This window comes from Danio rerio, chromosome 8 (assembly GCF_052040795.2).
Source record: "Danio rerio strain M-AB ecotype USA chromosome 8, GRCz13ab, whole genome shotgun sequence".
NCBI lineage: Eukaryota > Metazoa > Chordata > Actinopteri > Cypriniformes > Danionidae > Danio > Danio rerio.
This window is the reverse complement of record NC_141028.1, coordinates 20,904,679-20,925,436: the sequence shown is the minus strand read 5'-3', so window position 1 is coordinate 20,925,436 and position 20,758 is coordinate 20,904,679. Positions and strand designations below refer to the sequence as shown.

The 20,758-nt window shown below is 35.9% G+C and overlaps 1 protein-coding gene and 1 long non-coding RNA gene across 13 annotated transcripts in view; both read left to right on the top strand.

Moving 5' to 3' along the window:
• The window catches only part of sema6bb (sema domain, transmembrane domain (TM), and cytoplasmic domain, (semaphorin) 6Bb), a 287,153-nt gene that overhangs the window by 163,769 nt on the left and 102,626 nt on the right, over positions 1 to 20,758 (top strand). For all 12 annotated transcript variants that reach the window (XR_015497758.1, XM_087264464.1, XM_087264455.2 and 9 more), the window contains 4 exons: positions 2,046 to 2,169; positions 5,615 to 5,729; positions 18,621 to 18,681; positions 18,761 to 18,823. Coding sequence is in view for 11 of the 12 variants with exons in the window: in XM_087264455.2 (XP_087120581.1) it covers positions 2,046 to 2,169; positions 5,615 to 5,729; positions 18,621 to 18,681; positions 18,761 to 18,823 (363 nt within the window). In the remaining variant the exon portion in view is untranslated. The remainder of the gene's footprint in view (positions 1 to 2,045; positions 2,170 to 5,614; positions 5,730 to 18,620; positions 18,682 to 18,760; positions 18,824 to 20,758) is intronic.
• On the top strand, positions 7,205 to 12,018 carry LOC141375614 (uncharacterized). Its single transcript, XR_015497786.1, has 3 exons — positions 7,205 to 7,417; positions 9,755 to 10,516; positions 10,860 to 12,018. It is a non-coding gene; the product is annotated as an uncharacterized LOC141375614 (long non-coding RNA).

Here is a 20,758-nt window from a genome sequence, read left to right as displayed (position 1 = left end):
GTGAGACATTGTAATTAGTTTGTGTATTTATATGCTGTATTTGTAATCGTAACATAGCACTTTTTTAAATTGCAGTTGTTTTGTTTTGCTTTCTTTGTCCTTTAGGTAAAGGCTTTAAAAAAAACTTTGGGTTTCTGCCTCTTTGCGCACAATAAGGCTTGTGCTTTTCTCTTTTATTTCATACTTTTTTGTGCAAATGACTAAAACTAATAGGGCTGGGCTATATGACAACAATCTCTTATCTTGTATTCTCATAAAGGTATACATCATCATTTAGTACCATTTTTGTAAATTCAGTCAAATAATAACTTCTATATAAACTGACCATGTGTATACTGTAGGACTATTTCTGGTTCCACTTTATATTAAGTGGCCTTAACTAATACGTACTTACATAGGAACTAATAGTTTGTTACAATGTACTTGTTGTGTAAATACATGTATTTACTGTGTACTTATGCTTGATTAAATACATGTATGTAATTACATCTGTAATTAACTTTTGAAATTACATTTGTAAATACACGTTTGACCATCCCTTACACCTTAACCCACCCTTAAACCTACCCAAACCACCAAACCTGTCCATAACCCAACCCCTATCAAAACTCAAATGCACCACAAGTGTTCTCAAATACATTATAAACACAGTAAGTAGTAAGTACATTGTATTTATTTTTTTGATGTAAGTACATAGTAGTTAAGGACACTTAATATAAAGTGGCACCCTATTTCTTACAACATTTTGAAGTATATTCAGAAATGTACTTATTCATATGTGATTAAATTTCTCACTTTATTAAGGCAATCAGGGCAAATTATATTTTTACTTTGACCTTAAAGCAACACAGAGCAATACAAACAGCAACAACAACTTTAAAGACAGAAAAGGCAAACAAAACAAAACAATAAAGGACAAAAGAAAGAAAAAAAACTAAACCATCGTTACATAAGTTCCTCCAATTTTATACATAGGTTAACAATGTTACACATACAGTATATTTCTAGGTCAGTGGGCACAGGCAATACGGTGCTCTTGCAAACAATGAAAGGCCATGATGACAGTAAAATAGTATTTGTCTATTTTCAAGACACTTCTATACAGCCGAAGTGACATTTAAATGCTTAACTAGGTTAATTAGGTTAACCAGGCAGGTTAGGGTAATTAGGCAAGTTATTGTGTAGTGATGGTTTGTTCTTTAGACTATCGACAAAAATATATAGGTTAAAGGGGCTAATAATTTTGACATTAAAATGTTTTTTCAAAAATGTATAACTGCTTTTATTCTAGCAGAAATAAAACAAATAAGACTTTATTAAAAAAAACATTATTAGACATACTGTGAAAATTTGGAAATTTGGAATCATTTGGAAAAAAAAAAATCAAAGGGGGGATAATAATTCAAATTAAATGTATATTTTTAAAAAAGTGAAAAGTTACAGGTCGACAAACACAAAAATCAACAAATATTGCTAAATAAAATGAAAAATTTAAATACTGTACTTTTAAGATTGTAACTCTCTCACAATGCTTTTATTCATGTTTCTGTCCGCATCCCCTTGGCCTGTAATATTGCGCTTTTATTAAGCATGAAAAAGTATTAACATAAACAATATATTTTGTGACACTACAAAGTAAAAGATAGAGCACAATATAAAAAGAAAGACTTTTATTTTGCCACATACCACATATATTATTATATTGCACAGCCCTACTAATATAGTAAGCTAGGTTTTTAAACAGAGCCTCCCCTCACACATGCTTTGGCCCCCTCCTCTTTTCTGGCTCTGTGTGAAGCCCTTTTGTTAGCTGACCGGCCAGTTCATTCCTGGGTGCCGTGTCTTGGATGACACTTCTGTGACACATCAAACAGACCTTTATTACAGACTGACATGAATTCTATTGGTCGATGATTTAATTGCTGATCTTAATCTCTGGGCTGATGATAGAGATGCTTCAGAATCCTTTAGAGTCTAAGCGAATGTGAACAGAAATGTGCATGTTGCAAGATCCTCACCTGGCTCTTTTCTGCATGTTTTTCTAGTGCCGGGGCTCTGCTACTATGATGACCGTGGCCAAACCTTTCATCAGGCTCTTCTGGCTTCTGCGGCTGGTGTGTGCGGTTTTCCCTGAAGAACCGGGACCTCTGAACTTCGTCCGCACTGACGGTATTGATGGCTCAGTTTGGCATGCAGTCAGTCAGGATCAGGGTTGCACGCCGTCTGCTCTGTCAGGCTCTCTGCTTTCACTTTCTTATGCAGAGCGAGCATGTGATTGATCGCTAATATTGATCCCAGGCATCCTGGTTTAAGTCATGCAGGTCTATCTAAGCTGAAAGATGAGAAAAGTGAGGGGGTTTATAAGGCTCAGGGTGGGGAGGATTAAGAAACGAGGTGCCTCGGGGAGAGTCTTATCACAAATTGAATGAGGAGAACTTATAGATGAGGGTAACAAACAGAGGTGTGAAGTGTGCAAGAGTTTATACTTTATTTATTACTGTAGTTTAAGCATTATTTAAGGACGGTTCTAGATTTCACCCGTGAAATTTTACATTTAAAGTAAATGCGACATCATTGAATTAAAACAGGGGATTTCAGTGTTGTCGTACACATGTACTAAACTCTTAAAAAGATAGGCAGCTGTAAACAATTTATTTGCAAAAATTTAACTTTTGTTTTTTCGTTTATCTGATCAGTTTAAACTTGTTTAATTATTATTATTATTATTATTATTATTATTATTATTATTATTATGAAGAGTTTAGATGCAAATACTACCTTTAAAAGCCATTTGATATTTTCTTCTAAAAACAGCATTTTTCTCCGACTCTTGTGTGTTGGCTCAGTAATTTTACATTTATAGTGACGAATACATTCTTTCAGGAGGTTAAGAAAAATTCTCACTTTAGAAGAATATTTCAGACGGCATTTAGAGGTTTTTGTATCTGATCTCTTCATATATACTTTTTACACACACACACATATATATATATATTTAAATGTTATTTAACATTTTACTATTATTCCTGGTTTTGCCTTCATGTTTTTTTCCTTCCAAAATAAAATACAAATACTTGCACAACAAAAATCAGACAAATAAATATCAGACAGTTTTATAATTTAATATTTGTTCAATATTTAGTTGAATTTAAACAGCAGTGTTGCCAACTTAGCGAATTTGTTGCTATATTTAGTGACTTTTTGCTATATTTAGTGACATAGACCAATCTAGCCACACATTTTCAAAAAAGCAGCAACAAATCTAGTGACTTCTTTGGTGTTACTGGAGATTTTTATAGACTCTTGTGTCCATACTGTGCCATTCCTACTCTTCTCAACAAGCTGCGGGTAATGACATTGGCCCCTCCCCCACCTTAGAGTCATCAAAAGCGGCCCAGTCCTCGTATAGCAGTCTCTCCCACCAGCAGCTCAAGAACAGATCACTCCTCTGCGTACTTATGACAAATGATTTAGCACCACGAGTGTGAGGTATTTCCCTTGGACAGCCAAACCGATCTGCTTCTCCTTTGTTTTAAATTTAACAATTTATTTTGATTGTTTCATCTTTTCTTGTTCGCAATCACAAAGATTTTAGTGACAGTTTCGGAACTTGTCTAAGTTTATTACGTGATTACTGCATATTCACTACACATCTGTACTGATATACTGTATTCATTCATCCATTTATTTTCTTTTTGGTGAAAAAAATGTGACTTTCTATTTGGGCACGCGCTGATTTTCACTGAGGCAAAACAAACACATAGACCACAGGTGTCAAACTCAGTTCCAAAATGGCCGCAGCTCTGCACAGTTTAGTTTCAACCCTAATTAAACACACCTGATCAAACTAATTGAGTCCTTCAGGCTTGTTTGAAACCTACAGGTAAGTGTGTTGGAGCAGGGTTCGAACTAAACTGTGCAGGGCTTCGGCCCTCCAGGAATTGAGTTTGACACCCCTGACTTAGACGCAGGGGAGAAAGACAGTGACTGTGGAATGTTTGATATGTATAAGAGAAAAAAAACTCAGCATTTCTCTGTAACTTAAATGACCTCAGTAAGTAGCGACAGAAAGCTATGTGTGTAAAGACTATCCTGTCACAAAATGCAGCAAAAATCCAACACGACAGTAATAGTTTGATTGCGGTGTTAAATGTTTACACTTGGAGAGCAGCATTTACAGCGGATCTTTCAGCCCATAATATTGTAGTGGTATTACCGTACTGTAAACTTAGTAACTTAGAAATAATTTTGACTAAGGTCTGTCTTTAAAAACAAAAAACTGCTGCTGACAATACGAATAAACTTTGCCATCTGAATGACAAAAAAGCAAAAAAAAAGGGCACTGATCTCACACACTTGCGACAGGACAATCAACAGCAACTGGAGCCGCATAATTTTTTAAAGGAGACGAGCAGATCTCGGGTAAACAATGTTCCGTACAAACGTATTTCTGTTGCGTGTCGTGCACTGTAATCCACACATGAGTCAAGCTGCGCTGTCATAGCGGGAAATAAAAACAAAACCTACGTTGCAGCATATTTAAAAAATGCAACATTGACGACCAGTGTCTCTAAATAGTTCTTATTTTTCTTTTACTTGTTTTGGCAACACAACGTGGCGTCTCTCTGCCGTCTGAACACTGTATCAGGTACAAACAGTCCTCTAAGCAATCATGCATATTAATGAAGTTGCACCGCATACACATTAGAGCGCGCTGATTGGTTTGAAACAAGTCTTACTCATGAATTAATGCTGCACGCTCAAAGACGTAACAATATACTACCATGTACAGACAGCCAGTCTACATGCTGGAATACACAAAAGGATCTAATCGCCATGACGCAGCTTCAAAAATTCGTTTCAAATCGCAAGAACGAATTTGCTCGAAATCACAAAAACATTCAATTTTCACTTTTTAGTGAAATATATGTGTCCTAATAGTGTTTTTAGAAGGATGGGACACATATATGGCTGTCAACAGCTCCAAAAATGTGTTTTGGTGTTCCGTGACCCTTTAAACACACAAGAATAAAAAAACAACATTATTTCTTAAGGCTTATTTGTTTTGTACAAACAAAAATACTGAAGTGTTATAATTAATGTTATATTAATAACTTAATTGAACTTGCTATAAACTTTATTATTTATAATTATATTAAAATTCTAATATACATTTTAAATGACCTTTTATAAGTTTGCTTCCTTCCTTCCAAGGACAATTCCATTAAAATATCTTAAAACATATATAAATTAAGATAAACATTATTTAGAATAATTAAATAAGAAATAAAAAAAGAATAAACATTTTTCATAATGTCAGTTAACATGTTTCAATATAATCTATCAGTAAATTTGACACTACTGCTAACTACACTACTCAACTATAGGATAGGGCGACAGATGCAACAGGACAGACTTTATCTGTGAAAAGCACTGAAGAGCATCCACAGGCAGCTGTCGACATTTTTATCTCAAGTGTGACTTGCGAGTGATGTAGCGCCTCTCGCCTTAACGGATCACCTCACCCACACCCAGAAGTGCAATGAAGAGATGATACAACCCTCTGTCAACCCTTTCCCTTTATCACTCACTGTCTCCTCTCTTTGTTCCTTAGTGGTAAGAAAGTATCCTGTGTTTCTTGGACGACCCCATCACTCAACCCTCAGACATGAACCCTTACACATACAGAGGATCCTGCAGGTCAACCGTACCCTTTACATCGGAGCCAGGTAGGATGGTGAAACAATGCTGATTAGCATGTGCGCAGCCTGTAATTTCTTCCTCGTCTGTAATTACCCGCACGGAGATGTGTGTTTAAGTAAATTGTGTGACATTCAAAAACAATCTCTTCAGGGATCAAGAGTCTGAATCGCTGCTGCTTGTAGATGGCAATTAAATCACTTTTAAAGCTGTTCAAAGGGATAATTCACCTAAAAGGATCATTCAGCCATTATCAACAAGTTTACGCAACATAGGCTTATTCTGAAAACGTAGCCCTACAGTATATACATTTTTGGTGTTCGCAAATTATGTTGCCAGAAGCACGTATGACTGCATTTTGTCTTTAAGTGTGCTTTCACATCTATGGTTCGGTTCATTTGGTCCGGACCAAGGGCAACAAATGATACAGTTTTCTGTCATTTTTGCCAAAATCCACATCACTCATTGGCCAGATGTTATTGAACGTATTTCCTAAACTGCTTTTTGATTGGTCAGAATTAACGTGTGGGAAAATGCCTAAGGAACTCCTGTAAGTAAACAAATCGGCAGACACAAAATGTCTATGAAGGGACGACTGCGCTGGCTGATTGTATGGAAACAAAGATGAGGTTCTCAAGGTAAATGCGTACCTTGACACTAAAGGTCAAACGACAAAAAATAAGGTCAAGAATCTTGGTGTGACTCTGGAGTCAGATCTGAGTTTCAACAGTCATGTCAAAGCAGTCAGTAAATCAGCATACTATCATCTCAAAAACATAGCAAGAATCAGATGCTTTGTTTCTAGTGAAGATTTAGAAAAACTTGTTCATGCTTTTATCAGCAGCAGGGTGGATTACTGTAATGGATTCCTCACTGGCCTTCCTAAAAAGACAGTCAGACAGTTGCAGCTCATCCAGAACGCTGCAGCCAGAATTCTAACCAGAACCAGAAAATCAGAGCACATCACACCTGTCCTCAGGTCTTTACACTGGCTGCCAGTTACATTCAGAATAGATTTTAAAGTATTATTACTGGTCTATAAATCACTAAATGGCCTAGGACCTAAATACATTACAGATATGCTCACTCAATACAAACCTAACAGATCACTCAGATCTTTAGGATCATATAAACTAGAAGTTCCAAGAGTTCAGTCAAAGCAGGGTGAATCGGCTTTTAGCCACTATGCCCCTCGCTGCTGGAATCAGCTTCCAGAAATGATCAGATGTGCTCCAACGTTAGGCACATTCAAATCAAGACTGAAAACACATCTGTTTAGCTGTGCCTTTACTGAATGAGCACTGTGCTGCGTCCGACAGATTGCACTATCATGTTATTTTTATGCATTTTTATTATTTGTTTTTATTTTTATTTTACTTGTTTCTTTTATTCTTGTTTATGTAAAGCACTTTGAATTGCCATTGTGTATGAAATGTGCTATATAAATAAACTTGCCTTGCCTTGCCTTGCCTTGCCTTGCCCTGGTCATAGTATACTATTATACATATAGTTTGTATACTATAGTTTACATATAGTATGCTAAATAGTTTGTACACTTCTGTAACCAGGGTAGTGACACTGACAACAGGGATGCGGATCCACATGCAGGTTTATTAGAATGGTCAGGCAGTGGTCAATACAGGGGCAAACAGATGTATAAGGGCAATCCAGAGTTGTAGTCAAAATAACAGGCAGATGGTCACAAGGCAGCAGAGATGTATAAAGTACTAGAGACCCATACTTAAGTAAAAGTACAAGTACTCTATCAAAAATTGACTTGAGTAGAAGTAGAAGTGCTCTTTAAGCACCATACTTAAGTGGAAGTACTAAAGTATTCAACATTTTTAGTACTTAAGTATTGCAAGTAGTTTATTTCAAAATTTACTACTCAAGTACTGAAAGTAAAAGTACAAGTATTGTGTAATGTAGTTATTAAAGAAAGTCAAAGTCAAAAGACATCATATTGTTTTGTTTATTTTAAATATCTTTTTTGGGGCACTTGATTAAGCAGAATGAAAAGAAACATGGCTTATGATACTGTTTTTCTTTGTAAATAGTTTCTATGGTACAAGAACTCACAACGTCAGGCCCTTTTGCCAGAAAATCCTCTCACTGATGAGATTATTCAGCATGTTCACTCACATACATACTCTCTCTCTCTCTCTCTCTCTCATACACACACACACACACACACACACACACACACGTACACTGCCCTGCACACACCTAAATGTACACTCTCACACACACACACACACACACACACACACACACACACACACACAGTTCTCTCGCTATCTCTCTCTCTCACACATACACACACACACATTTTTGTGAATTGTGGGGACATTACATAGGTTACGATTGTTTTTATACTCTACAAACTGTTCTTTCGATTGCTCTAACCCCAAATCCAACCTCTAAATCCAAACCTTACAGGAAATTATGTGTAGTTTTACTTTCAAAAAAAAAAAAAAACATTTAGTGTGATTAAATTTTATAAATAATATCCACATAATTCACCATCTCCTCATAACATCCGTGTAATACCAATGTTGTTATACATATACATGGGCACACACACACACACACAAACACATATAAATACACTCTTTTACACTCTCATACACTCTCTCTTACACACACACAGGTACAATCATACAGTTTCTCTCTTACACACATTATTCACTCTCTCACACACACACACACACACACACACACACCCACACACACACACACACACACACACACACACACACACACACACACTCACACTTTGGGAGTTTTGAAGTTTGATTGGTTAATATCACAATAAACAGGAGTTCTGTCTTCTGGAAGCAGTCGTGAAACTAAACTAAACAAGCAAACTAAATCCTGTTGCACTAATTCACTTGATTTGGATTTTTTTGTAAAAAAAAAAACAACAACAGGAAAGTGTGTATATTACTGTGTTTAATGAAAATCTGAAATATTTCATGGCTTATGGCTATGATTTAGTTTACATTTTTTTTGATTGTTTTTAATTAAATTTGTCTTACACTTAATATTTTCTGTAGTATATTTATTAATTCTGGTACTTTTACCATAAACCAACATCTTAACGGTTTGGTAGAGGCTGATATTTTAGAAATTATGGGATGTGTTGAGAAAAAAAATGCATTGATTGTGTTAAATTAGCGACATTAGGAGAAATGCAATCAAAAAATTCTATTGCTGTTGTCTTGGTGTGACAGTTAAAGGATTTTTTGTAATACAATTTTGTTCTTTAATACAGAAGTCAGATATGAACCATACCTTTAATTTGACCTGCTCAAAGAAAACACACTTTCTGAATGTATCAAACAAAACTCATGCACAGAAGACTGCATGAGCATTTACAGCTAATAAACTAATGTCAATATTATACCGCCTGCTTTTTGAGCACTGACAGGCGAGGACTTATGATTGGTTACTTTTCACCTGCTCAACAGAAAGGGCTTTAGAAATGAAGCGCTGTTCAGCCATGGCGGGAAGAATACGCGGTTACCACAGGTAATAGACACAGTGGAGAAAACTTGCACATCAGACACGCTCGTGTCTGGATGGATCCACAGCTTTAACAGCCGAGAAGAGAGGAAAAGTTACCTTACAAACAGGCCAGCGGGTCAAATGTCCAAAGTAAGAAAGAGAGAGGCAGAGGCGAAGTTTTACAACATTTCTCCATAATAGTGAAATAGCGGCTTGTGTGCTGTGCCGCCTCACCGCGCCTCCGTCCTCCGCCACAGTATTGCGACATCGCGCATAGGAGATAAATTACGTCATCACGTAATAACCGTTTATGATCTATTACTAAACTGATATCGGTCATTTTGACACCCCTAGTAACGAGTAACGATGCAGCACATAAAAAATCTATCGGAGTAAAAGTATTAAACTCATGGAAAATATGTACTTAAGTAAAAGTGGAAGTAGGAGAAAAAAACAATACTCCAGTAAAGTACAGATACTGCCTTTTAGTACTTAAGTACAGTAGTGAAGTAGTTCTACTTCGTTACTATACATCTCTGCAAGGCAGGTAGCATAAATAAACGGCGAGGATCAAAAACACGGAAAAAACAAGACAAAGGGAAACGTGTTGTAGTGTCACTAAACAGATAACAAGACTCGGCGACTGGAGTGAGTGTGTGTGCTGCTTATGTAGTGTGTGAAATCAGTTCTTGACAATCCTCCGATGGTGTCTGTGCAATCAGTCAGAATGAGGAACGTGTGTGTGAGCGGAGTGCATGTATGTTGTTGTTGTCCAAAAATGGCGCATTTGTAGTCCGTAAGCTATTGTGTGTGAATTTCAGCGCTCTATAGAGTTACGATCGCTGGTGATTGTGGCGCATCACTTTAGACAAACTATACATTTCGATAATTAAGTGCGGCTGCAGCTGGAAAACAATACATTTTGCTAATCTGCGACATAATCATCTTTCGAAAATATTACCAACTGTCCATCAGATAATGTTTTTCCCTCTCTCTCTCTGTTTAAAATAGTTTTCCACATTCCATAATGTACAGTGCATCAGACTACGGCAGCTGGATTAGTCCAAAAAGGTGCAGTACTTTTTGCAGTTGGGTCTGTTTCAGTTCAGATCATATTCTCACCACAAACGAACCACTCCCGGGTTCGCTTGAAAGCGTCCCGAGACAACCTCTTCAAGGAAGTCTGGGTATGCTTTTTTAATGTGATTTTGGTGCGCACTCGAGTGCAATTACTACATTCACACCTGCCCAAACGAACTGCACCAAGAGGGAAAGCGAACTCTATTGTGATTCAACTAAACTAAATAAGGCAGCAATAAATAGGGCAGCATGATGCCATTCCTTTTCGTGCTTACGAGCTGACCACTTACCTCATTATGGATGGCTTTGCTGTTGTTACCAGTTTGTCTAGTTAGAGCGCCATGTACATCAGCAGATTTGAAACACAAAGAGGAGTTGACCACGACAATGAGGCTTGAGTCTGGCAAATACCGATATCAGAAAACGGGTAAAACTAAAACAGAAGCCAAAAATAAAATGAACATCTAAATAACAAGGTGAGAATGTGGCAAAATCTAAAAACATGGTAAAAATCAGACGTGGTCTTTTCTTTTTCTTGATTGCTTTTCAAAACTGTGGGTTTAGGGAAGCAGGTGGGTGGGTCAATCAGTGCTTTTGAAAACACTTGGTTGGGTTTAGTGAAGGAGAAGGGTAGGTCATTCGATCAGTCTGTCAGTTAGTTGACTGTGTGGATTTACGTGAAAACAGTAGGTACGAATGGCACTTGCCATCAGATCTAAAAAAGCCTACACAGTAGCCTCTGGTCGATTCTCGAAATCAAAAACTGCAAAAAAAAACGTAGTTCCTGGGACTGATTTGGCGTTCTCCAGAAATGTATAGTGGTACATTTTCAGAATGAACCTGGGTTGAGTTTGAGGGTTTTTCACAATAAATATTGTTTCAAAGCCGAATATTGTTATTTTAATAGCTAACATAATAATAACATTTGCGTAGACACCTTTCGTTTGATTGGTAATGAAATCATTCTAAATGTAGTACTTATACAGTATTAATGCTAGAAAAACATTGTGCATTGATTATGTCACAAGCTTCAAATCTGATCAAATTTCTGACACCCAATCACTGCACAGACATAAAGAGATTTACTAATGGTTTACTAATATTGATTATATAGATTTTTTTAAAGCATGTGGGTGTATAACAATATAATTTGAAAAAATTATGAGGGTTTTCTCTAAAGAAGTTGTTACTTCACCCCGTTTAGAGCGTCATTATGGATGTTTTACAGTACAACTAACAATAGATCTGTAACAGAGAAACTACGGTTTTGGGAAACACTCCTCACTACATCGTACTAAAAATGAAGAATCGTACTAGAGTTATGTCGTCGTTTGGATAACGCACCCCAAAACACTAAACTCTTGCCTTTTACCCGTGGGCAAAAACTGTTAACACATTCTTCAAACTTGCATTTTTAGTAAACTACTAAAGAAGTTAAAAAGGTCTGATATGTAATTTGGTAAATATTAATAATAATGTTGTTTTTAGTGCAAAATGTCTCTTTATAAAGCATGCTGGCTTTCCCATTTACATGGTTTACTGAGCTGTAAGATAATTCCTTAAGTCATATATTTTTGTACAGACAAAAATACTAAAGTGTTATAATTACGTTGTTAAATTATAAACTTAATTATCATTATATTGATATTCTCATATACATTTTTAATTACTTCTTTCCAAGGACAATTCCATTAAAATACCCAATAACATATATAATTTAAGATAAACATGAATAAAATAATAATAATAAAATAAATAAAATAATAAACATTCAACATAAATATTAATTCTATAAATTGTAATGTCGTTTTTAGTGCAAAATGTCCCTTTATGAAGCACGCTGGCTTTCTCATTGACATGGTCTACTGAGTTGTAAAAGTAAAGCTTGGACACCTGTAGTCTTTTTAGGAGTTTGGACCTTTAATGAGGTCATGAGGTCAATGATGTTTTTACTTTCGTGCATTTTTTGTGCCTACCTCTCATGAGCCCAGTTAGCAATAGATAAACAAAAATAAAACCTTCATTAGGTGTGGCCCTTTAGAAAAATAAGCAGTTTTTGAAATTTTTGCAGCATACTTCCCAAAAAATGTCTGGCACATCCATTGGGAGAATTTGAAACATGTGGTGATAGTTACCAAAAGATGTAGGGGTCCACGGGGGAGGCGTCTTATTCTAATAAAGACCCCCATACCGTGTCAGGAAATGACCTGCTCGCTCGACCGTGTCAAAAATTAAACCTCAAAAATAAATATCATGAAACACCATATAATTCAAGACCCCCAGACTTGACTCTCTCATAAAAAAGGGCAGCAATCTTTGGCCTAAAGAAGCTCAAGAGCCACGCTTTCCAACATGGTGCCACTGTGGCCAGCGTAATTCGATAAAAAGCAAGCCCCACTGTGTGCAGTCAGCAAACTGTATGTACCTATCAGTGTCTGAAGTAAATGGAGGTGTTTGCCGTAGCCAACAGAAAATGACCTCTGTGGAAAAGGAGATTTATTTAGCCGGTGACTCGAGAGGGAGCATTGAACAACAGCAGCAAAATTGAGTGAAGTAAAAAGAAGGAAATACTGCGTAGGAGAGAGAGAGAGAGTCAGTAAAGTTTCAAATCGAGGATATAGACAGCCTGGATTGACTGAATAACGGCATGCTTGAGTGTGATAAGGAGTGCAGGCGGGCTAAATCCTGTTAGCATTAGCATAACTGCTCAAGTCCGTAGCCCTGAGAAAGCGGCCAGCTTCTCAACCCCCTTCACAGTATTACCTTGCCAACACCTGGTCAGGAATGAGAGGACTGAAGTATTTTATTAAACACACTCAGTTTCCACCAGAAATGTCTTCTGGACTCCCACGCAAGCGACTGCAAGCTAGGCTCAGACATGTTGTTAGGGGGAAAAATCAGACCAAGGCATAAATAAATACACTTATAAGACAAATGAGGTGTTTCTTCTGTGATCTGTGTAAATAATTAATGCTGCGAGTAACTAGAGGAGTGAGACTTGGATTGCCAGCGGCGACCTGGTTAAGTCACATTAAATCAAGCCTCAGTCACCTCGTAGTGTCTGACCTCGTCAAGGGGTCAAGTCTTTCAATTAGGCTCAGGAGTGAAACTCGACACATTCCTGCCTCGAACCTGTCACTAACGGTGCCGGACAGGTTCCGGCTGACCTCTGAGGTCATGGAAACATGGCCCGACTGATGCACGGCCTTCACTGGGGCAGAGAAATGAAGGCTTCAGCTGCCGTCTGAGAACAGGAAAAATGGCGTGAGAGACCTCCCATTGCACAGCAATCGACAGATACACTTTTTCTTTAAGCTGTCTCCTTCATGAGGTCTGATGTTAAATATAGTCAGCCCCCCCCATGAGAGATCTGGAGTCTCTCAGGCCCCTCAGTGTGGTCATAAATTTTTAGCACCAAATGTGGGCATAGCATTGTACCAAACACACAATTCTGCATAATACATTTCTCGGCATTCCGGCTTGGACTGATAAAATATACAATGAATGCAATGTAAGTCGCTTTGGATAAGTGTCTGCCAAATGCATAAATGTAATGTAATGTAATAATACAGGAAAGGTGGCCAAAGGCACTCCATCATTCAGACAATCCAGAGGGAAAGACTGAGAGAGTGAGGTGAAATCTAATAGCGAATGCTAGGGAGAAATATGTGGTAAGAAAATCATAACTTTATGAAAATAAGAAGAAAATCACAATGCTTTGCTGTGCATGATTGCTGTGCGGTTTTTAAGATGTGCTGCATGATTTTGCACTGGCTAAATCAAAATAACCGACGCCAGGTCTCTTGTAAAAATTGGGTTTCATGTGTTATCACCCTGGTGAAAATTGCAATTGCAACCTCTTGAAATGTAAAACATCATCCATCCATCCATCCATCCTTCCACATGTTCATCTAACAGTCAATATGTCCATCCGACTTTCATTTAATAGTAGATGTGAATTATTATTTTATTTGTGTTTTTCTTTTTAATTGATTGTCGGATGGATGGATGGATGGATGGATCAGTTGCAGATTGTTGGATGCTTGAGTGTTAGGAGGTATGGACAGATGGCTAAAATGATTGATTCAAAGAATTGGATATATGAACCAATGGATGAAAGGATCATCAATCAATCCATCCGTCCATCTGTCATTCAATGTGTCATTTATCTGTTAACCAATGCAATTGTGCATTCCTTCATTCATGAATCAACTAATCCATCCATCCATACTCCATCCAGTAAAAATCATCAAATGCTTGTTGTAATCCTAACTCATGATGCGATATGATCGTTTAAATGATGTGTGTGCCGGTTTCACTTTCACTGCCGCGAATACATCGTTACATTAAGAGAAAAATGACATTTTTGGGTGAATAATTCCTTATAAATACAGTATGTGACACTTTCAACACAATTTGGAGGTGTCCATGTTGCTGAGCAGCATATGTAAAACAATGAGAAGACTTGTGCGCCCGTCTATACGCTTCTCTCGTAACCTTGAAAATATGATTGGCTGAATCGCAGAAAGGCTGAATTAAGATCGTGTGTAGGGTGGAATCGAGATCGCAATCTTTTTTCGATTAATCATGCAGCCCTGAAAGAAACTCATTAAGGTTTAAAACCACATGAGGTAGAGTACTAAATGATTATTATTAATTAATGATTATTAAGGTTATTGTCATTTTTTAGTGGAACTATCCCTTTAAGCCAGCTGTTTGTGAAAATCCACAGTAATTTTAAACTTATACCTTCTATGATTCAAATTGATATTCTTCATCTTGTTTGCTTCCTCAGTATTCAATTCACTGGGATTTATGAAAACATTCTCAGTTCAATTCTGAAGGGAACACAACCTTTGCTTTATGCACATATTATAAAACACTATCCACCTTAAGCAATACACAGGATATATATTGTTTTTATGCATATTTTGAAGTCAGTATTTTGCCACTTGGCTTTTCCTATCAGCATTTTTATGTCATATCTCTATATTCAAACATAAATATGTAGATGGAAACCTATTTATTTGTTCCCCCCGCACACTGTCCAAGACGAGTTACATGATGAATTTCTGACAGAAGATAAAACTTAATTTTGTGTACAAGATAAAGCAACTGAACAAAATGCAAAAAGAGAGACTGATAAAGAAAGAGTTTTACTGGCTCTATTGCAAATGGTCTGCATGTCTTGTCCAAACCATCTGTGCTATTTGGTAACCTTGTGAAACTATAAAGACCAGTTTTTATGTTCATGTAAATGTGACGGTTCAGTCAAACTCCAAACAGACCTCTGGCTTAGCATTGCTCCTCTGTGATTGTGTCTGATTAAAGTTTGTGCTCTCTAAATAAGGCAAGTATAGTGTAAGTGTATGATAATTTTAACCAGGGCACTTAGGGGCCGCCCTGCTTTGAGAAGGAACGGCCAAGGGGGAATCATTTTAACAAACCACACAGAGAGGGGTTGAATAATTTATAGTTAGTCTCGTCAGGCTCTCTTCAAGAACACACACATGCAGTCTACAATTTTGTTGATGTGTCCACAGAGTAGGGATGCAGATGGATGGCTGTGAAAGATATAAGATCAATACCAATGCAATAGCATGGGCTAGTTTGTGAGCTCAGTAAATTCACACATTACAACATTTCAGATGGTAAAAGGAAAGCGAGATTTGGAATTATACAGCTCCCTCATTGGGCCATGTGCTGCTCTTAGTCCTTGATCAATATTCAGATATAAACCATGATGCTCTATAACAGCAAACATGGCATGATTGAAAGAGATCAGATTCATAGAGACTTTAATAGACGCCACAAGGTTATGGGAAGATTATTAGAGCGGTTGCAGGAAGTGCTGGATGCTGTGTTCAGGATGAGGAGCTGCATGCAACAACATGCATGCGGTGTGGGGGTGGGTTATGAATTATGGAGGGGAAATCGGGCATATCATCATGCAAAGAATCGTGATTATGTAGGACGAGCTGTGGGAAATCATTTAGCTCAGTGTTTGCTCTGAGACGGCAGATCTGGGTGAAGTCGTGTACTGTAGGAAATTTGTGAAGAGTACACATTATGCTTCACTGTGTGCGGTTAAGGACTTTGTTTGAGAAACTGCAGTATTTCTGGTATTTGTTTTACTGCAGGAAAAATGATGTTATATTTTATTTTGAACAGTGAGTATGTTTACATGGACACCAATAAGACGATTTTAATATGATTAAGACAATACTCTGATTAAGAGTCTACCATGTAAACAGAGATTTTTGATTAATTTAATCCGATTAACGTCATAATCGAACTAAACCGAAATTGAATTATGACATATGGAGTATGTCAATTGTAGTTGTATTATTGAAGTGCAGTACAGACTTGTTAACATCTTAATCAAACTACAGTATTACCCCCGTGTAGGATTTTAGCCACAATTTGCAACAGGATACTCCATGCAAGCACGGCTGTTTGACACTTTTCTCTGCTCCTACCGAGTCAGGGAAGGACTATAGACACCTGCATCGTGGTGAAATGCGGAGGTTTTTTCCCCCCAATATGGCATGTGGTATCAAATTCCATTAAATCAACACTCTTCCTCACATCCAATACCTCTGTTTGTCACAGGGGGGGCATGCATGAAATATTTCTGAAGGAAAGTGAAAGTGCCAAACTGCGGTTAAAGTAGAAAAATTAAATACTAAAAACATGAAATTACATGAAACTTAATGTTCATAAATGTTGATAATGTGGTGATGCAATGACGTTAATTGAATTATAATAATCCATAATTTGATTAACATCGTTGCGTCACCACCCTTATCGACATTTTCTCCAGAGTGTCTTGTCATTTCAGGATCATGTAAAACAGGATCATAATAGGAACATTCGAAAAGCAACTCATGTAAACGCCTAAATCATATTATTGTCTTATTTAGATTAAGGCAAATAATTTGATTACTGATGTCCATGTAAACATAATTAGTGTTGGATGAGTTATTTTTAAAAAGTAATTCATTATAAAATACATAATTAAAATTGTATTTCAATTTCTTTTCTGATTACTTTTTAAAGTAAATTACATGCTCGATAAGTAATTGAATTACTTGACCTATACTTAAATTCCATGTAAATCGTAATTGTTATCGAATTAAAGAATATAAAACTCTTTAAATTCTTTACATTTGAGTCAAACAGGATCATTTTAAAATTTAATTTTAACGTTAGTATATATTTATTATTTGAACTATTTTTAATCATTAAACACTTTATATAAAACTTAAAATAATGGCATATTTATACTGTACCATTAATAGCCAAATATCCTTATTTCGTTGTTTTCTAAAGCATATTGTTAGACGAATCTTTTTTGTTTTGTTGAAAAATTGGTTATTATGCAAAATATCTGATTAACAACACAATTGCTCTGCTTTTCTGAATGCATACACTGTAAAACCTAATTTAAGTTAAGGTTACTCAAACTGTTTGAGGAAACCGATTGCAACAAACCATTTAAATTCAAAAACTAATCCTACTGAGTACTGTGAATGAAGAGAACTTACACCTGTAAAACTCAATAAGTTAAGACAACTTAAATCATTTGAAGAAAGCGGATTGCAACAAACCTTTTGAGTTACATTTTTTTTCATATGAACAAAAATTTTATATGAAAAAAAATCTATACAAACTTACTCCATTTAAGTTGAAGTAATGAGGTATTAAATTAACTCATTACCTTTACACAAGAGTTCAAAACTCTTTTCACATAAGTAGAATTAACTTTCAGTAAATTAAATAAGTTAAACTACACTCATTTAATTTAATAAAGTTGATTGTTGGGTTTTACAGTGTTCGTTTTATTTTAATGAAATAATTTCTTTCTTAATCTTTTCTTAAGCCAATCAAGTCCAATCATCTTGATGAAAGATAAGTCATAAAGTTGTAAAGTAGAATTACTCTGCAAAATATATTTTAATAACAAATACTACAACTAACCTGCTTTTCTAAATTGATTTATATAGTACTATTACATTTATTTAAAGTATTTAAGGCAAGTAAATTATAAGTAACCAATTAAATTACCTAAAAATTAAAAGCAATCTCTTATTCTTCCTTTTTGGAAGAAAAGTAATTTAATTATAATAACTTGTTTCTTTGTAGCTAATAACACCAAACAATGATTGTGAATTTAATTTTTCCCCTTTTGAGCAAATCTAATGTTTTACTTTAAAATTAATTTGAAAGATATTCCTGATTATTAAGGAAGGATTATTTATCAGTGTTGTGTTGCTCACAGTCTCTCACTGTATCTCTCTCTCTCTCTCTCTCTCTCTGTGCTTTTGTGTCAGAGATGACCTTTTCCGAGTGGAGCTGGACAACGTGGTGGGAGAAGAGATGTTTTACAGCAAGGTGAGAAAAGAAATGCTCACACACATACTTGCTTCTGGAATTCAACAGTCCCTCATTACCGAACTTCCTTCTTTTACAGAAAAGGACATGGGAGTCTAACAAAAATGACATCAGAATCTGTCGAATGAAGGGAAAACATGAGGTGAGTGGATGTTCTCACACATTTTTTCTTATCTAAATGTATGTATTTATGTAAATTAGTGAGTTAGAAAGCAAGCAAATGAAAACAATGTGAATGATTTTGGTTGTAATGTGTTTTGGTACAATCCAACAAAGTCGTATAATACCTTGCTTTTTAGTTCAACATATCCCATATCAATCATGTGTTAAAGGTCCCATGAAATTAAAATACCGTTTTTAAATGGTAGTATCACTATTGTTTTTTTATAAGATATCTATAAGCTAGTGTGCTCCAAAACAGTGACCAAATTCTAGTTTAGAAGATATAAAACTGATATAAATATGTAAAGCTTGTAGTTTGTCATATCCATCTAAATGGAACAACGGTTTTATTCAATTCAATTCAATTGAAATGCCCCGAAATGCCCTGCACCCTTCGAGATGCTTCTCATTTGCTTTTTATTTGATGTGCTTGAGCTCACCCACTCTCTGGCAATGCTATTGGCAGTTAAAAAAAGAGGGAGGAGCTACACTTTGTCCCACCCTCTCTTGTTGTTTTGGTTGAGATTACATCAAACATTAAATAAAAAGGCATATTTTAAAGCACTTCACAGGACCTTTAACTCAGCAGGCTAGAGAGTATGGTGTATTGTATGTTTGTTTAGACACATTGGACCACATAACACTACAAAAGCAATCAAATCAAATGAATTTTTGAGTACTACTGGAAGTGACTGAACATGGACTAGCTCAGTCATTCACTTTTGATATGATTAATGAAACTGTATCTACAAGGTGTGCAGTGCACAATACCAGCTAGATATTGACATATAGTAAGTAGATTCATTTATAAGGTAACCCTTTACAATAAGGTTCTATTAGTTAATGTTAGTTAATGCATTTACTAACATATACAAACAATGAACAAAACATTAGCATTTGTTCATGTTAGTTAACATTAGACATTAGTTTATGAATGTAACTCACGATGCATTATCCAGTGCTATCTAGCCTGACTTTGGATGGTAATAATGCATTAGTAAATGTTGAATTATGATTAACAAATGCAAGACAAGCATTATTCATGCGTAGTTTATATTAGTAATTTCATTAACTAATAAACCTTATTTTAAAGTGTGAGTATTACAATGTAAAATAAGCTGCTTGTAACCTTAGATAAAACAAATCTTTTCGATTGGACAGTATTTAAAACTAGGGATGCACTAAAATTTAAATTCTGTGCCAAAACCGAAAGTCTGGACGCACTTTGGCGAAGGTTAAAAACTGGAACTGAAAATGTTATTTATTATTTATTTATTATTATTTACTAAATACTGTAAAGCAATTTGTAAGACTTTTAAATGTAACTCAATAAGTTATTATTTTAATATTAATATTAGTAATTAGTAATAAGTTATACTAATGAAATATTTAAAAGAAAATACTCAAAAATAGTCAAGATATACAATTTTTTAATCAGCGTTGCCATGACAACACAGCAGCGCTATTGCAAGCAGCAGAAATAAGTATACTTGGTGATGGTGAATTTAAGCTTGTGAACCATTTGACTCAATTGTATCGGAAAATGGTTCGTTACTTGAAGCTTTTCAAATCTGAGCTCGACGAGGACCCCTGCTGATTAAAGTGTGGGAAAGGACTGTTTTGCAAAAGTTTCAAAGGTTCACAATGGACCAGCTCATTCATGTAGTAAAATATAAACAAATTGCTCAATTACTGTAGTTTTTACATATGGTATAGGTTTATTACATTACACCACCGATTACAAAAATTCAAGGTATTCATAAGTATTTACATTTTTCATATTTCAACCGGTCCCACACCCACCCATTCATTCCGAGCCGGGATTGAACTGGCGAATCCTGCATGGGAGGCAAATGCTCTAAGGAGGAGGCTATAGGAGTGATACTTTTGTGCTGCACTCAGCAGCTGGCCTCCA